This window comes from Ciconia boyciana, chromosome 1 (assembly GCF_034638445.1).
Source record: "Ciconia boyciana chromosome 1, ASM3463844v1, whole genome shotgun sequence".
In the NCBI taxonomy this organism is placed as follows: domain Eukaryota; kingdom Metazoa; phylum Chordata; class Aves; order Ciconiiformes; family Ciconiidae; genus Ciconia; species Ciconia boyciana.
In genome coordinates, this window is record NC_132934.1 from 178,312,541 (window position 1) to 178,335,277 (window position 22,737).

The following is a 22,737-nucleotide window of genomic DNA, read 5'->3' on the forward strand; positions in this document are numbered from 1 at the left end:
TTTGTGGCATTCTCCTCTCTTTTGTCTTCATAGATTCCCTGAAGTTTTGGGAGTTGGGAGCACCGCAGATGATAAGCATCACTTTTTGGCCCAGTACTTCTTGTAAGAACTGGATTTCCTGAGGTTACCATGAGACCAAATTGTGGCAGTAGCCCGAGTCAAGGCCAGAGCAATGCCAGTGCTAGTTTGAGCAGAGCAAATGTCTGCCCTGCGGAGGTGGACTGCTTCATGGATTAAATACTATCCGTAAGGGGGGGTGGGTGGGGTGTCCTCACTTCTTACCCGCCACACTGAACTCCAAACCTCTTCTCTTTCCAGGGACAACAACATCAGGAACACCTTGAAAGATCTCAGCAGAACTGGCAATTTGGCCTTGAATATTTCCTATTGGAGATGGGACCGAAGCTGTATTTGCTAATGATTTAAGCAACATTTAAGAAACAAGGCCTCCAGGGATAATATTAAGGATTGCCGAATAGCTAGCACATAACCTGCTATTTGAACACACAAGCGAATGTTTATGATCCATTTTTTCGCTATGCTGCACTGAAGAGGACATGCTATAGGTGCACCATAGGTCAGGTTCCAGTGTTGCGGTTCCATGGCACGAAGTAAAAGAGCTCGTTCATTAGCATATGAATCAGCTCTCCATAGAAAGTGGTAGAACTGCAGGAGAGGAAAAGCCATTTTGCTTTAATAATAACAGCCTGTAAGAGGCAATCCCAGGTACAAAATGATCAAGTGACCAGAGCCAGTTCAGTGAAGAATGATAGCATTTTATGCTCAACACTTCAAGATTAAAGTCTTTAGTTAGCTAAGCATAATGTGAATCAGTTTCATGTATAATGTATCGTGTGAGCCTGTAGCCAGTATGATACAATGTAAGCAATTCCATTTAGTGCAATTTGACTATAGCTAGTACAGAATAATTGGAGTCAGTTTCTAGCATGCTAGAATTTGAGTCAAATATGATATGGAAAAGAATTTGATACATAATAATACGGAGGCAAAGATAACAAGCAATGATGTGGATGAATAGTTAATATGCTATAATACAGAAGTCATTTTAACAGGTTATGATGCGATTACGAGTCCAGTGTTCTTATAAGCAGACAAAAGCCTAATACATCACGGTAAAGAAAGGAGACTATTAAGGAACAGTACAAATAATAGTATGTAGATGCATTTGAGGAGAGCATAACATCAAATACTGTAGTTTTCTCAAATATAAGAGCAAGCGAATAAACATTTACTGGAGGATAAAATATGGCTACTCAAGTGAACATGGGAAATGTTTCAGAGCAGTTCCTCACATTTCAGAGGCAACGTAACGCTGCACTGGGCGATTCCGACTCCTGGTCAGGAACTCAGCCCTTTCTATTCATTTTCTCCCATTATTAGAAGCAGTTGTGACAGTTCTAGCCCCTTTGGTACTCTGGGCCTCAATTTTACAATCTGTTGTGCAAACACTACGGTCTGAAGACCTGCCTCTTCCATGAGGTTAATAATGTATGATTAGTTAAAGAACTACAGCATTTTAAAGCCAGCACATAAACATTAACATGACAGAACTGCACGTAAACATCTTCAGCTTTCTAAAATAACTTCAGAAAACCGCAAAAATATTCTATCACTGTGACTTGTGACCGTGTTGGGTTTAATTCCAACGGCCACTAGCTCATTGAAATTGGACTTTTTTTTTTCTCTTCCTAACTTTTCATGAGGCTAACCCTGTGTACATGAGAAGAGCTCATTTATGAGCATGTGCTAATCAGTTCTGACTACAAGTTAAAGTCATCCCTGAGCAAACAGAAAACTATTCAGCTTAGCAATAAAGTTAAATAATTATTACCAGGCTATGTGATGTGACTACAATGTGACATTGAAATGACTATGGTGTGATTAGAATAAGAATGTTATATGGCTGTGATGTTACTAGAATGAGGCTATAAAACGTCTGTGATGCCATACTGCTGTGATATGACTAGTGTCAGGAAAAATGTGTGCATTATTAACGCATACATAAACACGCTGTATTTCAGAAGCAGACTGCATTACACAGAATGCTAGTAGTTCTAATTGTCTTCTTTATTAATGGCTGTTCTGCTTTGTATTTTAAAAGATGAAAGAGTTGCACACTTAATTCATTCACAGAATTCTTTTTCTAAGTGGTTTGGCAGTAAGGTTGCTCCTTCATGTCACTTGCTTGACTTTCAATGCTGGGGCTCTACCTATCCTTCCTGTATTACATAATGAAAATTTTTCTTAAATTATTATTAGATTCAGTTCCGTTTGCTACCATTACTTGATGTCATCAAAACCAAGATCAATTTTTTTCTGTGTGTGTCTGTAACAGGAGTCTTTTGGGCACAAGTACAAAGCACAGCAAAACTAAGTGTTTAATCTTTACACATCATGGGATTACAGGATGTGCAATGTTCACATACACAGTGTCTGCCTCCGTACGACTAGCAAGGATATGTACATTTATTGGTATGTACCACACAAAACCAAGCCATGCAAATTACTGACCTCTGACAGATACAAGCAGCTTCCACTATTAGTTAACAGTGCGTTGTATGTGCACATGCATATGGGAGTCTAAAGGTAGGAGCCGGCATCTGAAAATGTAAAATCTTCCAGGTAGGAACTTAGATCTTTAGCTGGCCAATGCTATCAACTGAAAATGTGTAAATTATCTAGATATAGTACCGCGTACAGAAAAAGTCAAATGCTGATGTTATCTTTGGGTTTTTTGTATGTTATCTATTTGAAAGGCTTAACCAGAAACAGCAGCCAGCGTGGCCACGTACCCGGGCATACTAAATTGCAGAGGTACTGTGTCATACCGCTTGCAAGTTCAAGCTGAGAAAAGCTAGCAATAAAAGCACAGTCAAATGAAGGTTCATTCATGCTTCAGAAAACGTTGAAAAAGGCACTACATATAATGCACTATATATAATGCAGTATAATCATCTTCTTGTCACACTTTTGAGGTCACTCATATCGTAATACATTGGCATTTTATTACACTGTCTTCCAGGCATGTGACGCTTCTTTGTGGCTAGCTGGATAATTTACCAGTGTCATTTACGGGGAAGGCGAAATGATCACTTTTATTATTTATCAAACCACAGAGAGGAATGTTTTCCAGTTCAATGTTTAAGCAGACAAAACCCAAACCAGCAGAGCAGCTCTCTCCTTCCTTCGGCAAGTATCTCGGCTGACCCTTCGGGAAGGGGAAGGAGAAGGAGAAAGGTGTGCAGGCGTAAATGGGAGCCGAGACAGGGCTGGAGTCAGAGCAGCGTGAATTATAGATGAAAAGACATGTATTAAATATAAAGTCGAACCGCGCGGAGGAGGGCCGGGGCACGGTGTTTCCTCCGGAGCTGCGCAGCGCCGGGCGGCGGCCGCGGAGGCTGCGCGGCCACAGCCGCTCCGCGCCGGACCCGCAACCGCACCGCAGGCGGCGGCGCTTCCCGCTCCCCCGCGCAAGGGGACCGAGCGCGCCCTGAGGCGCCCCCCCAAAAGACCCCGCACCAACCCAAACCCACACCAAATCCCCATTTTTCCGGATTACCCCGGGGCTACTCGCAAGCCCCATGATCCCTTCTGCCCCCTCCGCGCCCCGCGGGGCGGCCTCGACCCCTGCTGCGCTCCCCCCCCCCGCCCTGGGGCGCTGCGCCCCCGCCCGCGGAGCGCCCGCTCGCCGGGCCGCCGCGCCGCGCCTGCCTCCGCGCCCGCGTCCCCGTCCCCCGCCGCGGCGCGGCTCCGCGCATCGCGCCTCAGCCTTCCCCGCGGCGCGGAGCCGCTCCGCCGCCCGGCCGCCCCCGCCGCCCGGCCGGCCCGGGGAGCGACGTGCCCGGCGGCCAATGCCAGGGCCGCGCTCCGCCATCCACCGCCCCCGCCGGCGCGGGCCAATGCGGTGCGGCGGGAGGGGGGGCTTAGCGCCGCTCACACCCTCCCTCTGGGCTTATTGAGAGTTATATCAAGAATTTCAGTTCAGAGAGAGAGAGAAGGAGAGAGCGTGTGTGAGGGAGAGAGGCTGGGAGGGAGGAGGGAAAGCGCCGTCGCTTCCTCCCGTCACTAAAGCAATAACCTATTAGGATTTTTTTTTTTTTTTTCTTTTTTTGAGGGCAGCTATCACCCCAGAGATAAAGAGGGAGAGAGAAGCACCGCCAGACCAACTCTTCTCATTTCCAGTAAGAAGTTGCAGACTTCATGTAGCTGTCTCTGCTCTTGCTGAGAGAGGGATGGAAATTGTGTGCAGTGCAGAGTGGAAAATACCCCCAGACTAAAGAAGTGCACCGGATTTTTGCTTGCTGTTTGTTTGGGTTGTTGCGTGCACGTTAAACACCCGAAGGATCGCCGCTTAATAGAAATGAAACGTGGAGAGGATGACTAACGACAGAACTGTGAATTTGTTCCCTGGAGTTGCTAATTTGCCACCCCGAAGCAACACATATCTCAAGGAGGAGGCGTTTGGCTGCTGCTGATTTCTCCAAAACTGGTGGTTTACCAGATGCATTGTGCTGTATCTGCTGGAATAGATCATTGCTTAGCTGCAGCAGATCGTCAAAGGTAGACAACCAACGTAAGTGCAAAGTTACCCATACACTGTGATGCATTTCATTTAAAGGGGAAAAAAAAGCCAACACGCAGTATATTTATTTAGGGAAAGAATCAGTGTTTCGGATTCAGTTGATGTTGGTGGCAAAGGCTCACCTACTCGCTGTCTCTGCATCCCTACCTGCATCACTCTGCTGGAAGTAATCACGGGCATCAGCTACCGTGCAGCTTAATGCAGATAAGATTAGTGCTTAGGGTCTGCCTGATTTCACCAAACTGTAGGTGCTGGCAGCCTTGCACTCGGATAATTCGCGGTTAGCAGAGCATGCAAACAGAAGTCTGTCTGTCGCTTTCTTTTTTTTTCACCTGCATTATTAGTCTGCAGTATTTATGTGTGGCAGCTGCTAATAACATCCTGAAGGGAGATCAGTGTAAATGGGGAAAGGCTGCACCTTTTTTCCTCCTCTCATCACCAGGAATATATTCCCCCCCCCCCAGCCCCCAAAATCTGTAAACATGCTGGCTGCTGCTAAGTTGTATTTGGAATCTCCAGCCTCCTGATTTATATTGTGTTTAAAAACTAACAAATAAAGTTTAAGGTTATTAAACAGAAGGAGAAGTATCCAACATCTGGAGAGGAAACATTGAGCTGAGAGTGTAAGAAACTGTAAGTCCTGTTATTGTCTCATCAGTTAATAGGGATGTGAAGTAGCCAGTGACGACTGCTGCAGCAGCAGCATGTCCGGGTGGTTATTTCCCAGTATGATAGCTGTAGAGGGGGATGCAAGGCACAAGGAGCAGAGAAAAATCTGGTTTGCAAGAGCTAAAAAATATGTATGGAAGTAAACAACAAATTCCATTTGGCAGCTGACATAACAGTTAGAATCCATAAGTAGTGCGGGAAAATTTTTTACTTGCACCAAATCACTGGGTGGAGGAGGGCAGAGGGGGAATTCACGTTACGGATTACACGGTGTACCAAGAAATTATTCAGAAAGTACGTGTCGAAACTGTAGCTACCCTTAATCCTGCAAGTAGTTATTTCCATTCTCGCTCTGTGCAAATGCAGCCAATGGGATATTGGTGCATTTGTCCGGAAGGATTGCTTGTAAAAGGGAGCAGTAGGAAAATGTACTGCTGCAAGTGTGCACTGCAAAAACAAGTAGTAGTTGGAGATTGTGGATTTGTCATGCCTAAAAAACCAATAATGCTGTTCTGTGTGGTTGTGTTGACAGTGCTGTCTCCAAATAAGAAATGAGATGTAATGCATCCTGCAGTCCATGCACGCCTCCTCTTGCAAATCGCGCATCATTCCTCTCTGGAAACCTTTAAGTCCTAAAATCTGGGAAAAGAGAATAAAAACATTATCATGGACCTTAGGGATTTTTACCTGTTGGCCGCTTTGATTGCCTGTTTAAGGCTGGATTCTGCTATAGCTCAAGAACTTATTTACACTATTAGAGAAGAGCTGCCTGAAAATGTACCCATAGGGAACATACCAAAGGACCTGAACATTTCTCACATCAATGCTGCCACGGGGACCAGTGCCAGCCTTGTCTACAGACTGGTGTCTAAAGCAGGGGATGCCCCTCTGGTCAAAGTGTCAAGTACCACCGGGGAAATCTTTACGACATCTAACAGAATAGACAGAGAAAAACTCTGTGCTGGAGCTTCCTATGCAGAAGAAAATGAGTGTTTCTTTGAACTTGAAGTGGTGATTCTCCCCAATGACTTTTTTAGGCTGATCAAAATAAAAATCATTGTAAAGGATACTAATGACAATGCACCTATGTTTCCATCCCCTGTCATCAATATCTCCATCCCAGAAAACACTCTGATCAACAGTCGCTTTCCAATCCCATCAGCAACAGATCCTGACACAGGTTTCAACGGTGTGCAGCACTACGAGTTGTTAAATGGACAGAGTGTCTTTGGACTGGATATTGTAGAAACTCCAGAAGGAGAGAAATGGCCTCAGCTGATCGTGCAGCAGAACTTGGACAGAGAGCAAAAGGACACCTACGTGATGAAAATCAAAGTGGAGGATGGAGGTACCCCCCAGAAATCCAGCACAGCCATCCTGCAAGTCACAGTAAGTGATGTCAATGATAACAGGCCAGTGTTTAAAGAGAGTCAAGTAGAGGTTCATATACCAGAGAATGCCCCTGTGGGCACTTCTGTAATTCAGCTTCATGCTACAGATGCAGATATAGGAAGCAATGCAGAAATCAGATATATTTTTGGTGCCCAAGTTGCCCCTGCAACCAAAAGATTTTTTGCTTTAAACAATACCACAGGGCTGATTACAGTTCAGAGGTCCTTAGATCGAGAAGAGACTGCTATTCACAAAGTGACAGTGCTGGCTAGTGATGGTAGCTCTACACCGGCTCGGGCAACTGTTACCATCAATGTCACTGATGTAAACGATAACCCTCCTAACATAGACCTCAGGTACATAATAAGTCCCATCAATGGCACAGTGTACTTATCTGAGAAAGATCCCGTCAATACAAAGATTGCCCTAATTACGGTTTCAGATAAGGACACTGATGTGAACGGCAAAGTGATCTGTTTCATTGAGAGAGAGGTCCCCTTCCACTTGAAGGCAGTTTACGACAACCAGTATTTGTTAGAGACCTCTTCCTTGTTGGACTATGAGGGCACCAAAGAATTCAGCTTTAAAATTGTTGCTTCTGATTCTGGCAAGCCCAGTTTGAACCAGACTGCCCTGGTAAGAGTTAAACTGGAGGATGAAAATGACAACCCTCCGATTTTCAGCCAGCCTGTAATTGAGCTGTCAGTTTCTGAAAACAACCGGCGTGGTCTATACTTAACAACTATTAGTGCCACAGATGAAGACAGTGGGAAAAATGCAGACATTGTTTATCAGCTTGGCCCTAATGCCTCCTTTTTCGATCTGGATCGAAAGACAGGAGTTTTGACAGCCTCCAGAGTTTTTGACAGAGAAGAGCAGGAACGTTTCATTTTCACTGTTACAGCCCGAGACAATGGCACCCCTCCTTTGCAGAGTCAAGCAGCTGTAATTGTTACTGTTTTGGACGAAAATGACAACAGTCCCAAATTTACTCATAATCACTTCCAGTTTTTCGTATCGGAGAACTTACCAAAGTATAGCACAGTGGGGGTGATCACAGTGACCGATGCGGATGCCGGGGAAAATAAAGCGGTGACCCTTTCCATCCTGAATGACAATGAAAACTTTGTGCTGGATCCATACTCTGGAGTTATAAAGTCCAATGTTTCTTTTGATCGAGAACAGCAGAGCTCCTACACATTTGATGTTAAGGCAGTGGATGGAGGGCAACCTCCTCGCTCTTCTACAGCAAAAGTAACCATAAACGTCATGGATGTTAATGATAACAGCCCCGTTGTCATCTATCCACCTTCTAATACTTCTTTTAAGCTAGTGCCACTCTCAGCAATTCCAGGATCGGTGGTAGCCGAAGTCTTTGCTGTGGATATAGACACTGGAATGAATGCCGAGCTTAAGTACACAATTGTAAGCGGAAATAACAAGGGTTTGTTTCGGATTGATCCAGTGACAGGTAATATCACTCTGGAAGAAAAACCAACTCCTAATGATGTGGGGCTGCATCGCTTAGTTGTCAACATAAGTGATTTGGGTTATCCCAAATCCCTGCATACTCTTGTGCTTGTATTTTTGTATGTAAATGATACTGCTGGAAATGCTTCTTATATTTATGACTTGATACGCAGGACTATGGAAACACCTTTGGACCGGAACATAGGGGACAGTAGCCAACCCTACCAAAACGAGGACTATCTCACGATCATGATCGCTATTGTGGCGGGTGCCATGGTTGTCATAGTGGTGATATTTGTCACGGTTCTCGTTCGCTGTCGACATGCATCCAGATTCAAAACCGCCCAGAGGAGCAAGCAAGGTGCTGAGTGGATGTCTCCCAATCAGGAGAACAAGCAAAACAAGAAAAAGAAAAGGAAGAAAAGGAAATCTCCGAAGAGCTCTCTTTTGAACTTTGTGACCATTGAGGAGTCCAAACCTGATGATGCAGTTCATGAACCTATCAACGGGACAATAAGCCTTCCAGCAGAGCTGGAGGAGCAAAGTATAGGAAGATTTGACTGGGGCACAGCACCACCAACAACCTTTAAGCCTAACAGTCCTGATCTTGCCAAACATTACAAATCTGCCTCTCCACAGTCTGCTTTTCATCTCAAACCTGACACTCCAGTTTCAATGAAAAAGCACCACGTGATTCAGGAACTCCCGTTGGACAACACCTTTGTTGGTGGTTGTGACACCCTTTCCAAACGCTCTTCCACTAGTTCAGATCACTTCAGTGCCTCAGAGTGCAGTTCCCAAGGAGGCTTCAAGACAAAGGGCCCCTTACACACCAGACAGGTAAACGAGCACTTTTACTGGTCTATAAGTACTGCATACAAGTGCCCGATCAACCAGTATTAAAAGTGCCACTATGTTGTGGGTTTTTTTTGTTTCAGTCTAATTTAATTTAGTTATATTATGGGGGGAACAAAAAAAAAACCAAAACACACAAAACCACTTGACCCCTTTATCATTTATGTGGGGCTTAACCATGCATTTGCAAAATGCCTCTGATGCTTTGGGTTTTGAAGAGTACTGATTGTTAAAGGACTGTTATGCATCCGTACATGTGCACATACATGTGCATAAACAAAACTGAAAAAAAAAGACTTTTTTTTTTCTCCCCAGTATTTAACTGTCCAAATGTAAAAGTTACTGAAGAAGAAAAATTGTTTCCTTATATGCCAAATTTCAGTCAGAAAATTTGACTGTTTCAAGATTGAAGGGATATGTACATTCAGTTTCAAATTTCGAAGTGAGTTGGCTTGAGTTTCTTTTGTAGTTCAAGCTGATTTGGAACCTTGTTAAGTTAGCGTTACTAAAGGGGTTAATTTGTTTTCCTAACAAAAACAGCCGAATTTCCAAGCTACTTCATCTGTGAAGCACGTGGTTTGTTGGTAGGATATAACTAAGCCATATGGAAGTCTTCCTCTGTTTTGAGTTCAAAATTATTTTGTTGTAATAGATTAAAGTTGGTATCGCATAGACAGTTTGTTGCATATTTTTAAAAAATGGCCAAAGCATACTTTCGAAAGGAATGCATTCTCTGAATACACCTGAATTATGCACGAAAAAAACCACCTCAGCCCATTGTAAATATTTTCTCATCTTAGTAATGCATAAGTGATCTGTCATAACTCATTTTTAAACTGTGAAATACGCCATATGAAGAGGGATTAGGAGGCTGAGAAACTCATATTTCAACCAAATCCAGCATTAGTTTTTCTTAGGTCTAATAATTCCTTGCTAATAAAGATTTAAATGCGGCGCTGTCTAATTTATTTTATTGGTGCTTGCCTTTTGCCACCGAACTGGCGTGCCAGCGTCGCCTGTAGATGGCACTAAGGTACCATGTCGCTTACGCTGGCCCGGTGCCAGCCCTGCAGTAGCTGGGAAGCAGGCGGGGGGAGGGAAGGATCAAGCTGATATTACAGCCAAAGAACCTTTTATTTAATGATAGTTGCACCGGAGTGGTCAGTAGTTAAGTTTGCGTGTTTCCGAGGCAGCTTCCTTAGTGCTTCGCTTTCGCTGCAGCGACTTTGTAGGTGTCAGGGAGTCACGCTCGTATCCCTGCTGGCGCTGTACCCTCCAATTTATGGTGATTTGTCTGAATTTATTAGAGATATGAATCTTAGAGAATCAAGTGAGGCACATTTAGGCTTGTCTTTGCAGAAAGATTTTGACAGTAGCCAAGTTTAGGATAAAGTCATCCTCTTGCTGTTGCATTAGCCTTATCTGAGATGAATGTGACGTTCCTAGAACTGTGTCTTGACTTTGGGTGTCTGTAAGGTGTCACACTAACAAGATGCTAAGAATAAAACAAGCACTTTTGAGGCAGTTCTGCTGAAGTAACTGCTCTAAAACAACTCGTACTTACAACGAGACACTGAAAACATCGCAGAAGGTTGTCACAAAACCTTAACCTTTCTAAGGACTTTAAAGAAGGGTATACTCCCAGAGCTGTCTTCAGGCTGTTACACAGCACCATATACACACTGTCAGCATAAGTTAAAAAAAGAACCAATTTAAAAAAAAAAAACCCAACAAATTTATAGAAGAGCTCTGAATAAACTGTGGTTACTCGGCTGAAGTTTTCTCCCCAGTTTTAGTAATAAGATGTAACACCCCCAACCCACACGGTCCTTTTCTGTTCTGAGCTGTTGTTAATTTAGCTTAAATTAGCTTTCCAAACTCTATTAGGAAACTCAGACTTAATCCCCCACAGCATCTAGAGGCAGTTAAGACACAAAAAATTATTTACCTGACAGAATGTATAAGCTCTGCATAACGGAATTAAGTATGAGGAAAAAAGAACAAACAAAAACTACTGGCAGTATTCTCAGAGTTACTTGTGTTCATTACATTAAATATACTGGTTTCAGTTTAATAATAATATCAGTCATTATACCTGTATATGGACCTGATTCAAATTCCATTGAAGTCTTATTGAATCCTTTTTGAAGTCAGCAGATACGCATATCATATGATTTGGATCGCTCCCTGCAAAAGCTGTAATATTATATGTAACTGAAAATATAACTCTTTCTTAGGTAGACAGTTATCTAAACTGAGCTTGTGTCTTTTTATTCGGTTGGGAAGCAGATGGTGTCTTTTTTTTTTCCCTGATGGTAAGTGTTACAGGACGTAACTGTTTTATGCCCCCTTGTCACTTTTGGCTGGAGGAGTATAGCCAGCATAGTAGTAATCATTAGCAGCCTTCCTATTATTCTGTCTGTAATTCCTGAAATTAGGATGTATTTTAGCTAATATTCATTGGCACAGGAGTTAAATACACTTTCATAGGTCTTTTTTTAGATTTGTGATAGAGTATGGCCTTTAAGCAAAGTATTCAGGCTTAAAAATCTTACTGAATACTAGTGTGTGCTAATGCCACAGTATCTGAAAAACCTTTTTAAAAATTCCTTTAGGAAGAGATACTTAGTTCTGTGCCACTGTACTGTTTTCTTGAGGTTTAACATAATTAATTGCTCTGTATCTAATGTTAGAAGTTGTATTAAGCTACCTGTATATTTGGCAAGTTTTCTGTATGTGGTTTGCAAAGGGTGCGGGAATTGTTGTGGAAGATGTTAAGACAGGGAAAGAAGAAATATAGAATAATATATATCTAAGAAATACTAGCATCCTCTGTTTTTACTTACAGTTTCTTTCAGTCCAAGGTAAATACACACGCAATGTATCTTGCAGATACATTAATATTAATAGAGAGCTGAGACCGAAGTCCACACTTGGACTTCATTCAAGCAAAATCCCATTACTTTTAATGGGAGCTTGGCCCTAGAAATCTGTTAGAGCTGGGTCCTAAGTCAGAAAGCTTTTAACATTCAAAAATAGATTGTTCAATACAAATTTCTTAGTATTTTTTTGCTGGGCAATTTCTGTGCAATCGTCAGTAAATTCAGTGGGAATTCTGTGGTTAAGTCTTCACATGTCACTTTGAATTGCACAGGCTGATGTTTCAGAAGTACCCAGTATAAAAACCAAAGCCTTCTTCAAGTGCCTATCTTGCAGTAAACCTGGTGGATGCTCTGAAAAGAGCATTTTTGAATACTTGAACTTGGGATTGTTCTAAATGCTAATTCACATAATTAGGAGTATGGAAAGGATGTTGCACACCAACAGCTCATATAGCTAAGCTTCCAAAATCAGTGTTATGACTCATAAAGAATACTGAAATCTATGCAGGCTTCTCAATCAGTGTTCTTTTCAGTATTTGATTGAACTCTAAAATGCACTTCAAATTAATAAGTCACTACACCAAACAGCTACATAGAAATACAGTAGAAGACATGTTGTATTCTTCTGTGTGAAAGACCTCTTATAAAAAGCAAATAAAGAGACAAAAAACTCCTACTCAGTGTCATTAGACTAACAATAGATTAAATAATAAAAGAAATTAGGGCCAATTTACCATGGTTATCCCAGTTTTAAATGATAACAACTTCATTTAATCAGATTTGAAGTGCAGCAGTGACAAATAACACAGGTTTAAAAATATGTATCAGTATGGGTTATGAGCAAAACCTTAATTCCTAATCAAATAGCATTTAGGCATGTGCTTAACTTCCATCTAAAGTGGTAGGACTGAAGCAGATCCTTAAAGTCCAAATGACTTCAGATGTTGTCTTCAAGAAAGACAGCCGTAAGCACACTCTAAGCACTTTTCTGAATCAAGATGATAATTTATAAATTTTGGAAATGTGCACAGTTCTGGTAGATTCAGGAAAGCTAATTATATGTTAACACTGTCGTTTTATTTCTGTGCTCTGATGGCAGAAATTAACGATTTGGGGCTTGACTGACACATTAAATGCATTCCGTACTAAGGTATATTTTTAATCATATAGTCAATAACATAAGGTCTATGGAGCTTGCTTTACTCCTTTTTCAGTCAATGGACTTTTTGCCTGATCAAGGAATGAGTAGCCAGGCTCCCGCTGATCAATGCACATCACTTAAGCTTTCTGTGGCAAATGTAATTGATGTTATCTTATTCTGGAGTGTTTGAATTTGTAACTTTAGGGTTTATGTAAGAGAAAAGAAAAGCTGAAAACATTAATGACTCTTAATTTGATATGCTGAGAGTGGCAATTTCAAGGTGCATAAATTGATGGAAATCTGCATTGGAACAGCAGTGCAGACTCTATGTCACCTGCAAATATTACAATTCTGTAACCATAGCATTCCATAATTCTGTGTGCAGTATTATTTTTAGTGGCCTTGTTTTACCACTTATTATGAAAAAATACAATTCCATTGTTTCTTTTTTATGCTTTATTTGTTTTATGTGTTAGCATGGATATTAGTCTTGGGTGAGGACTAGTCACCTGGGAAAACATCTGCATGTAAAATTCAATTGGTTTTTTTATTTCTATATATTTATATATCTATACTAAAATATTAGAAATGATGAAAATGTACAGTGTATTTTTTCTATCCTTGTATAACTGAAAAATAGGTTAACAGATTTTGCTCAACTGTCTAAAAAAATTCATCTTTGAGCTGAGACCAAGCATGGAAAATTTCAGCTGAAAAGAAGAATTTTTCAGAAAGTTAAGAGCATGTGAAAACTGGGGGTTATAATGGAAATCTGAACATAACCCTAAGCTATAATACCATTTTCAATAGTGACAGTAGAAATGCTAAACTAGAGTAGGGAACATTTTTTGTATACAGATACAGACAGTAAAAGCTTAGCAAGCTTCATTTCTTTTTAAATGTTTCCCATGCAAAAGATTTTTATTGGAATCACTGAGGTCTCATCTGTCCTGAATGTGCAAAGCCAAAGTTTCACAAATGCTAATAAATGTGTGCCACACACTGGAGTGAGAACTGGATCCTGAGAGTTTAATGCTATTGGAATTTTGTGATAATGTTCTTTTGTATATAGGAACAAGGAAGGATCTTTTTAGTTTCCATTTCAGATTTTCACTTCCAAAGAATCTATTCTTCTAGCACAGCAAAACCATATCAGCCACACTTTATTGACAGCAATTTTATTGTAGCTAGAGGCTTACAGTAAGCTATTTATTGCTGTTCCCTAACTCGGTTGACAGCAATTGGGGAATTAATTTTCTTGCCCCTGATGTGCTTTCTTGGGTATAAACAACAGATGTTAAAGATATGAAAACTGTGACCCATTTGCATTCAGCACATCTTTACAGTCTACCTGTCTGAAGTGCAGGTTTCAAGTCCTAAATAAGATTGCTTCATCAGTTTTAGGATTCTTATTTTTGCAGTAGAACTGTTCGTCTATACATATTCTATACAAGGGCACATACATAACATCTAATGGACCAATCCTCACCTAGGCAAATTCAGTTCAAGAATAGCTAGGTTCAAGTTTCATTTACTTCAGGAGATGCTGTATCTTTTTACTCTAGCATTTAATTGCACCAAACATACAGAATATAACTGACAAAATGGACATACCATGTTCTGAAAGATCTAACAGGAATTACAGGTGGTACCTGAATTTTTGGTATCACTTCTCCCACAAAATATCGTGGTGGTCTGTAAAATCTATGCTCAGAAGTTTCCTCAGTTGCTACTCAAGTACAGCCATCTCACATAAATTCTGTAATGTCCATGTCTTTGCTGAAGGAAAAACAAACACACACAAAATCATATATTACTTTCTTCTTCTTTTATTAGTGCTTTGACTTTCCAGCCTGTGGTGGAATGTATGTAAAATGATTTATCTCCCTAGACTGATGTGGGCATTTAAGCAGTTCATTTCTGGTTTACATGAGGTAACATTCCATTGACTGGAAAAAGATTTCCCAGGCTGTAGATAAGAAATGAATGGATGCTATCATATTTTACTGAAGTATGGGGGGGAAGGGAGCATCTTTTGTTCATTTCCGTTGGTGTCTTTAAGCAAGACATTTGCAACATAAGGGGCTTTAGCATCTTACCTAACTGAGATTTTAAGTGCTTGTCTAGGCGCAAAATGCATATCATCTTAACTGTTCCTTTATAATTAAAATATCATATAAAAGAGTTCCTTCTAATATAGTTGCAATAATTTTGTTGTAATGGATTGTCTTCTAGTGTGCTATAAACTCTCTCTGGAAACAGAAATAGCCATTGCTGACAGAGTACACCTTAAATTGGTATTACTGCACTATTACATTGGTCGTGCGATTATGGAAACTTCAAATAAATAAATAAATGAAATCATTTTGAATAGCAACATTGTTGTAGCCATACAAAACAATGTGCAGATTATTCCTAGGACCTAAGGATTCAGGGAAGCACTGGGGCCACTATAGTTTTGATATTAAATTCATATTATCTTACTAAAAAAATCTGGAATTTCAAATTTTAGAAAGATTTGGCCTGCGTTCTCAATTTCATTTTCAGTTTTGTGAGTACCATGAATTATGTGTGACAATACCGAGAAAGGTGGTTAAAAATCTGGTTTGTAGTCATACTGAGGTGTCCAAGTGGTACCAGTCTCAAAAGTTACCCATTCTTTGTTTCTTCTTGTTGTTTCTTTTGCAGCTAGTGAGCTGGGGGGGAGATGTGTTTTATAGTCTTGGCATGGGTTGTCCTGCATCTTCTGTTGTACAGAAGGAAAATTGAGTAATTCGGCATTTGTCAGGATTTGTTGGTGTATAGTGTCTGTAGTTTCCTATGAGCTGATGTTGTAGTTTTGCCATTTCTTTTGTGAAATGCCACACTGAATTTTTTGTGCACAAATATTAATATTATTACTTGAAAGTTGTTCTGGATTATGCACACTTCTTGCTACAAGAGGAATATAAGGAGCCCTTTCTTAGAGTAACAGTTCAACATTTGAAGCTAAATCCAAAGTGGGGTAAATCTGCTGATTTACACCATCTGCAGCTCTTCCTGGTGTTAACTTCTTTATAAAAGCAGTAGGATGATGTTGAGGTAGTATTTCCAAAATCTAAAAAATATGTAAAATTACTCAGGAGTCAAGTGAATTAAAAATCATTTTATTTTGAGCTGAATTTGATAAAATGTGGAGGATCAGCTGTCAGATTTTTCCTCCTTCCTTTGTTTCCTCCCCCAGGTTCACAGAAACAAGATCTAGGTAGCATTTTAAAATAGCAACCTCTCCCCATTCCAAAAAATTAAATTGGATATTCTCACTGACTGATAGCTGAAAGAGGGTAGCTATTGATACTGATTTGTAAAACACTTAGTAGCCTCAAACCGATATTCGTCCATTCTCCCTCATTCCTTCCAGTCAAATTAAGTGTTAGATACAACTACTTTTATTTGTAATTTTGCAGGATATTCTTAGTACCTCCTAGGCTTTCATGTGTTACTAGTAATAAAATTCTGTAATTGGTTTTCTTAATTGTTATAAATTGTTAAATATCTGCCTGTACAATATTTTTGATCAAATGAGCTACTTTAGCCTATGTCTTATATGGTCATATAGCCTTTAAAACACCGAGAGAAGTAAGAGGAAGACCATATTTCAGTTGTGAATAGTATTTGCCATTCTTACAGCCTCTTGTTGATTGGTAGCTAGCAGTAATATCTCTTAAATGGCTAAAACTGATAGATGCAAATTTCTGTCTCATAATCTGTGCTCCTTCAAAACACATAAGGTTATGGAGGCAATTGTGTTTCTGATGTAAAGGTGTCTGTAGGATACGTATATTTCTATATATGACCTATATATCAGGTTATTATAGGGAGTGTTCACTCAGAATCCATAAGAGAAATAAAGGATTTGCTACTGAACTTAATGGTGGAATACTTTCACCACTGAGGTTTATGTGAGTCTCTATCTTCTCCTACCAGTATTTTTTGGAAGAAAGTTGTAGCAAAAGTTTGGTTTTACAGGAAGGGGTCCAGGAGCTCCAGAAAAGACTGCAGACTCTTGAATTTTGATTTAAGAAAACACCTCCTTCCTGTGTAGAATAAGATGCAGAGCCTGAAGTGGAGTGATATTTAATGCCTGTTTTTAGTAGCTTTCCATTCAGTGGGGTAGGTTTTGGGAATACTGTTGTTATGCCAGTCCCTCTTCTTGCAGCATGCAATGAATATATCTGAACATTAGGGTTGCTTCAGATACCCAACTTCTGATTGTGGGTTTAGCCTAATTTCTGTAAATTATGTTCACAAAAAGTATAATTTCCAACAGTATACTTAGCTGGTAGCACCTCTGCACACAGTACCTGATTTTGCTTCTGTTGACATTATGGTGGGATTCATCTTGTCTAACTTCTAATTGTACATCAAATCTAATCTGCTTCACTGGGTTCATGATTTACTCCACCCTAAATAAAGTATGCTGGTTTAAACTAGTTGCTGAAGGTGATGGATACAGATGGATAAAATGCATCCTACACCCGTGAAGAGTATGATCCAGTGTGATCCGTAGTCTTCACTTTACCAGTGAAGAGCATGATCCAGTCCAGTTTTCTCACTGGAGTCAAGAGAAGGGTTTTAAGGGTATGTATTTCTTTAAGAAAAGGTATTACTTGAATAGTGTATATGTTCACAAAAATACATAATGTGCACAGTTGCCTTTGGGAAAGTCTTCTTTAGATTATGGCTCAAATTCAAAGGCTCCCGAAGCAACAGAAAGAGTCTTACTGACTTTTTATTAAATTGTTATCTGGCCATTCGTACAGCTGTCTATTTTAAGAAGACGGTGCAATGAAACACCAGTTATGTTGTTTTGGTGCTGTGCCAAGTATTTCTGGTTTTCCTCAGCGCTGCACGTTCCTTGATACCTCATTCTGTGAATGTGAGTAAAGAAAAAGGCAGTTGTGAACTTTTGATCTCTACCCTCAGTCATATCTGACCATTCGCATTGTAGTGTAAAAATGCTTCTTTTACCTCTCTGGTTTAGGTGTGTGTCTATAGCAGTGTGAATTTTCAGTCATTTGTCAGATTGTTTCACTTTTGCCATTTCAAATATACAGGTCAAAATATCAGTGAAGTGCTAGTGTTACCAGTAAGAGAACTTGAAATTGCCTTCAGTTTGTGATAACAGTACCCTGAAACATGGATTGCATTGAAGTCCGCGGCATCCAGAGCAGCAGAAGACAGACTATGCACCAACAGCAAAGCCCTAGTCATCTCCCGTATTTTTAACAACTGCCAGATAAATAAAAAAACAAATGAACTCTGCATCTGTCTAAGGACAGTAAACCTTGCCTGTTGAAATTTAATCTCTCCCCTATACAGGAGATGGACATTCCTATTTGAGATTTCATCAGTTTCATTTCAGAAAGCTGTTACATCTGTCAAACATTTCAATTTGAAATGAACGCCTGATTTTTTTGCCTTTGTATGCTACAAGAGCACCAGGTTGTCAATCAGCAGAAATACAAAATGAGACAAGATAGATGATCCGCTACTATGATTGGCATTTTATTTTTATTTTACAACCCTTTTTTTCTTCCTCAAACTGCAATGATTTAAAAATGGCAATGCTTGTCTATACTGTGGAAACAGATGAGAAACATGGATATAGTGAAGGGAAGCCACCCTTGGTTTGCCCCAGTCCTGTTTGTCTTGACTTCTGATGGCCATCCTTTTGAGAGTACTGGTACAGTCCAGGTGGACATTGAAGCTGTAGGTGACTATCGCTATGAATTGTGTGAATGTCAATCTCGTGTGAATTAGATGAAAATATATAGTATGAATGAGATTTAAATACACTTACTTTTGTTTTTCTTCATTTTTGCTATAGAATTAATACATTGCAACAAACCTCATGCAGTCCGGTAGAGAGTCCGGTATTTAACTGGTAGAGCAGGACCACTTCTGGGTGGGCTGTGTAGGCTTTCAAAGTGCCTCCAGGCAAAGGGGTGGTCCAGAACCTTCAGCAAGTAATTTGATTCTTGTAACATTTTTGTTTTCTTAATCTGCTTCCCTGATTACAAATCAGAACTTTTGTTTCTTAATGTGATTTTTCAAATTCTGGACTAAGAAATTGTCAAATGGTAGGTGCTTTTCAAGAGTTTTAAGAAACTGATGCACTTCTGTGGTTCTGTGATGTGTCTATTGATAGCATCCCTGCTGAACATCCCTGGATTTCACTATTACTCAGCTTTGCTCAAATCTAGGCTTTGGCCGCCTTCTGTGCTTTAGCAGTTGATTAAGAAATATTCTAATCCGTCACAGAGTACCAAGAAACTAATGGCTTGTGGAGTATTTTAGTCTTCAAGCTTCCACTATAAATGATATAAAAAATAGTGTCACTTGGCTGATGCTTAAATACTTTCTTTTATGAGATATGGTCTCTGTCCTTTCTTGTTTCTCTTTTTAATCTCCTCTTTCATTCTCTGAGCACACTTACTTTCATAAAACATATGTATGCACGTATTAGAAATCTGAGATTTAGCCTCAGATGAATCCTATCACGGTAGAGAAGTAGCACATTTTGTGTATGATCTGTTGTAGCACACCTAACTCGTAACCACACATTGCTGTAGGTAAGGACTTTTAATGAACCAACTGGCTTCATTAAGATTCAAAGATTTGAAGCATTTGGAAGCGTATCTGGATAGAAGCATAATATGGGAAGTAAAACACTTTCTAAACTAGATAGATACTTGATTTGACTTGTTCTAGTAGATTTAAAAGAATCAAATTAGAATTAATTATAATTATTAATACAAATCTGAGAAGAAAATCCATTCCTGCAATATGTATCACACATTTTCCCTCTGTAGCTTAGTGGCATACTACATTTGGGTGGCAAAACTGAGCTGAAGGTTTGGCAGAGGAGAAACTAGGGCCTAACTTCATAACCATGGATTTGCAGAGATGTTAGCTGGGACAGCTCCTTCTGGTTATAACTGTAACTGAGTAAATGTATCTGACCCTAAGTTGCATGTCAAAATCTGAAATATGTTTAATTTATTGGACTTGTAAGTACTAAAAGCAGGTATAAGATGAACAGAGATGTCTGGTTTTGTAGTGTTATGCACCTGCATTTTAATACTGACCAAATCTGATTCACTTGTAATTGATATTATATAGGCATCCTAGACGTGCATTACAGAAGAGTGAAACTAGTTTCATATGGTATCGTGGCTTGTATGAAACATTTTCCTTCAGAGCAGTTAGCATCTGTACTATAGACATACACAACCAAAATCCTCTGTATCTATCTTCACTTACAGCTGCAGGAGTACTGTGCAGTACTGTAGTACCAGCTAGCCTGCTGGATTTCACCAGCTATTTTTGTAGCCATCCTGTATCTGTCATAGTTAAAACAAACAGACAATTCTTTAATGTATGTTTTGCTTGCTTGCTTTTTTTTTTTAATAAGATTGTTCATACTTTTCTCACAGATGGCATAATGCATTCACAATTTGTAATAGGTGTGGTATCTCACTAAGACTTATGATAGAAAATTGATTCTGAAAACAGCAAAAAATGTAAATCACAAAGCAGAACACTGGAGATTGCAACTCAGTAACTGGATAGTGCTTCTTGAATTCAGCCATTTGAAAGGGAGATTCGGATAAGAGATGAAAATATTTACGTATCTTTACATTTCAAAATGGTTAAAAGCTCAGTGTGGATGCCTGGACTTGTAGGAAAACTTAGTCTTTTAATAAGAAAGCTGGCAGTGGTGCTGTGATATACAGAATGTCAGTGATCCTTGAGTCTGCTTGTTTAAAGCAGCATGCTGAGCACTTTTCAGCAGAGCAGTTTCATGCAATGCCTATTAAGACGCTTTACAGATGGTGCAGATCAGCTCCAGACAAAGTGCTTCTTGTTGCCATTTATGATTTTTATCTGTCATAAATATGTCACAGAAGTAATTCCCAATTTCAGAACTTTCATTCTTTGGATCAGTGGTGACCACATTAAAAAACATTCCGCATTTCACTATCTCACACTTGGTATTTTTTAACATGTTCATATCCTAGTGCTAAATAGAAGCCTAGCTTGTGCTCAGTATTGTTGAATTTCATTTCGGGAAGCCTCTAGCTGCTGAAGAGTGTTATATCCTACTTCCTGCTGTCCTCAGTAAAGATAGTTGGGGGTCAGGAGAGCCCTCTGCACTGTGTGCTGCTGCCTGCTACTGCTCATGACATTTGGAGTCTGATAGGGATGCTGTGATAGCACCTTCAATTAAAAGCCAAAGGCAACAAGCATAACAAAGAGAAGCCTTAAGACTGCTTAACATTATGCTATTGCCTTGACTAGAATAAAACCAGCATGAGAATAAATTGGCTATGTTAGCTTAATTGTGATCTTCACCTAAGAGCTGCCCATGAGACCTTAGAACTAGCAGAAAACCCTAGCTGAAATATCGAGGGTTTTTTTTTGAGATTGCTTATATTTGTCATATTTCCATTAGAAAACACTAACACAATTCTGTTCCAGTTTTAAAGCCTTAAGCTTTTGCTGCCTGTTTTGGGTTTTCATTACTTTTACGTGTATACATTTACACAGATAATGAGAAACCCACAAAACCTGCATATCATTGCATGTAACATCGCTCTGCAACTATTTACCACCCCATTAGTTTTTTGAATAGCAAAGATAAGTAGCATTCTGTCATGAAATTTGAACTGCCACCACATCCAGCTGAAGCTTATAAGCCACAGCATAATAACTTTCACAAAGTGCATTAACTCTTGCATCAGAAGATGCAATCTTGTAAACACAAAAAATTCATGTGACTTTTTATATCTGTGAAGCCAATTTGTTTGAGATTTTCTCCTGTAAATTTTGCTGCTCTTAGAAATCTTTTAAAATACAAAGAGATAAATTCAGTTTTCGTGTTATTCTGCACAACTCAATTGACTGAAATAGACTTGATCTCATTTACATTTGGACTGTGCTGTACACTCGTTACTCTTTAAACATGATGTGCCTTTTTCTCATTTTTGTTAAGGCTTTATCTTCACTGAAAAAAAAGGTGTGTTTTACATCAAGATTGCTATTGTGAGGTATCTATCTAAATGTAAAATCCTTGTGGAGATAAGAGGCAGGTATTTTGTACCTTGATGTAGCTGGTCAAGGTCAGCCCTGAACAATACACCTGGGGTTGATCTCAACTGGCTATGTACAGGTTAAACTACAATACCTTATCATTAGCAGGATTTTATACTGCATTACCTACTTCAGTGTAAAACCATGTTACACTATCTCACAATGTAAAGGTGCCTTTGAGGATATAAATTACATGTGTACTTATTCTAGGTCCTTTTACACTTCTAAAGTGATGCAAAGTGAACCTACTGCCTGGCAAAACCATACAATTTTGTCCTGTGGCTGAAGTAAAGTCCTTGTTGGACTTTCACATTTATCCCTGGTGATATTAGCAGCAGTACCCCTAAAACTTCCTGCCAGGCTTGCATTACCATCTGGTATAATTCCAATGCATTTTCACACCTTCTTCAATGTTGGTGCTACCAATTTGCAAACTATGCACGATTGCATCAATGATTGCAGCTGCATACAATGGTTATAACTCAGTCATCCCCCCAAAGTGGAGTAATACGAAGTATCAAAATCAAACATTAATTTAACACAGGCCATTAAGTTGTGATGGTGATGTTATAGATGTGCCTGTATTCAAT

General features: G+C 39.8%; 1 protein-coding gene across 6 annotated transcripts in view; it reads left to right on the forward strand.

Moving 5' to 3' along the window:
* Positions 1-4,050: 4,050 nt before the first annotated feature.
* PCDH9 (protocadherin 9) overlaps positions 4,051-22,737 on the forward strand; it is a 711,092-nt gene continuing 692,405 nt past the window's right edge. For 4 of the 6 annotated variants that reach the window (XM_072850104.1, XM_072850109.1, XM_072850107.1 and 1 more), the window contains exons 1-2: positions 4,051-4,594; positions 5,805-8,974. In XM_072850104.1, the coding sequence (XP_072706205.1) occupies positions 5,939-8,974 (3,036 nt within the window). In that variant the 5' untranslated portion in view covers positions 4,051-4,594; positions 5,805-5,938. Of the gene's footprint in view, positions 4,595-5,804; positions 8,975-17,485; positions 17,624-18,108; positions 18,767-22,737 lie in introns of those variants that run through there. The other 2 variants (XM_072850106.1, XM_072850105.1) reach the window with 2 other exon arrangements.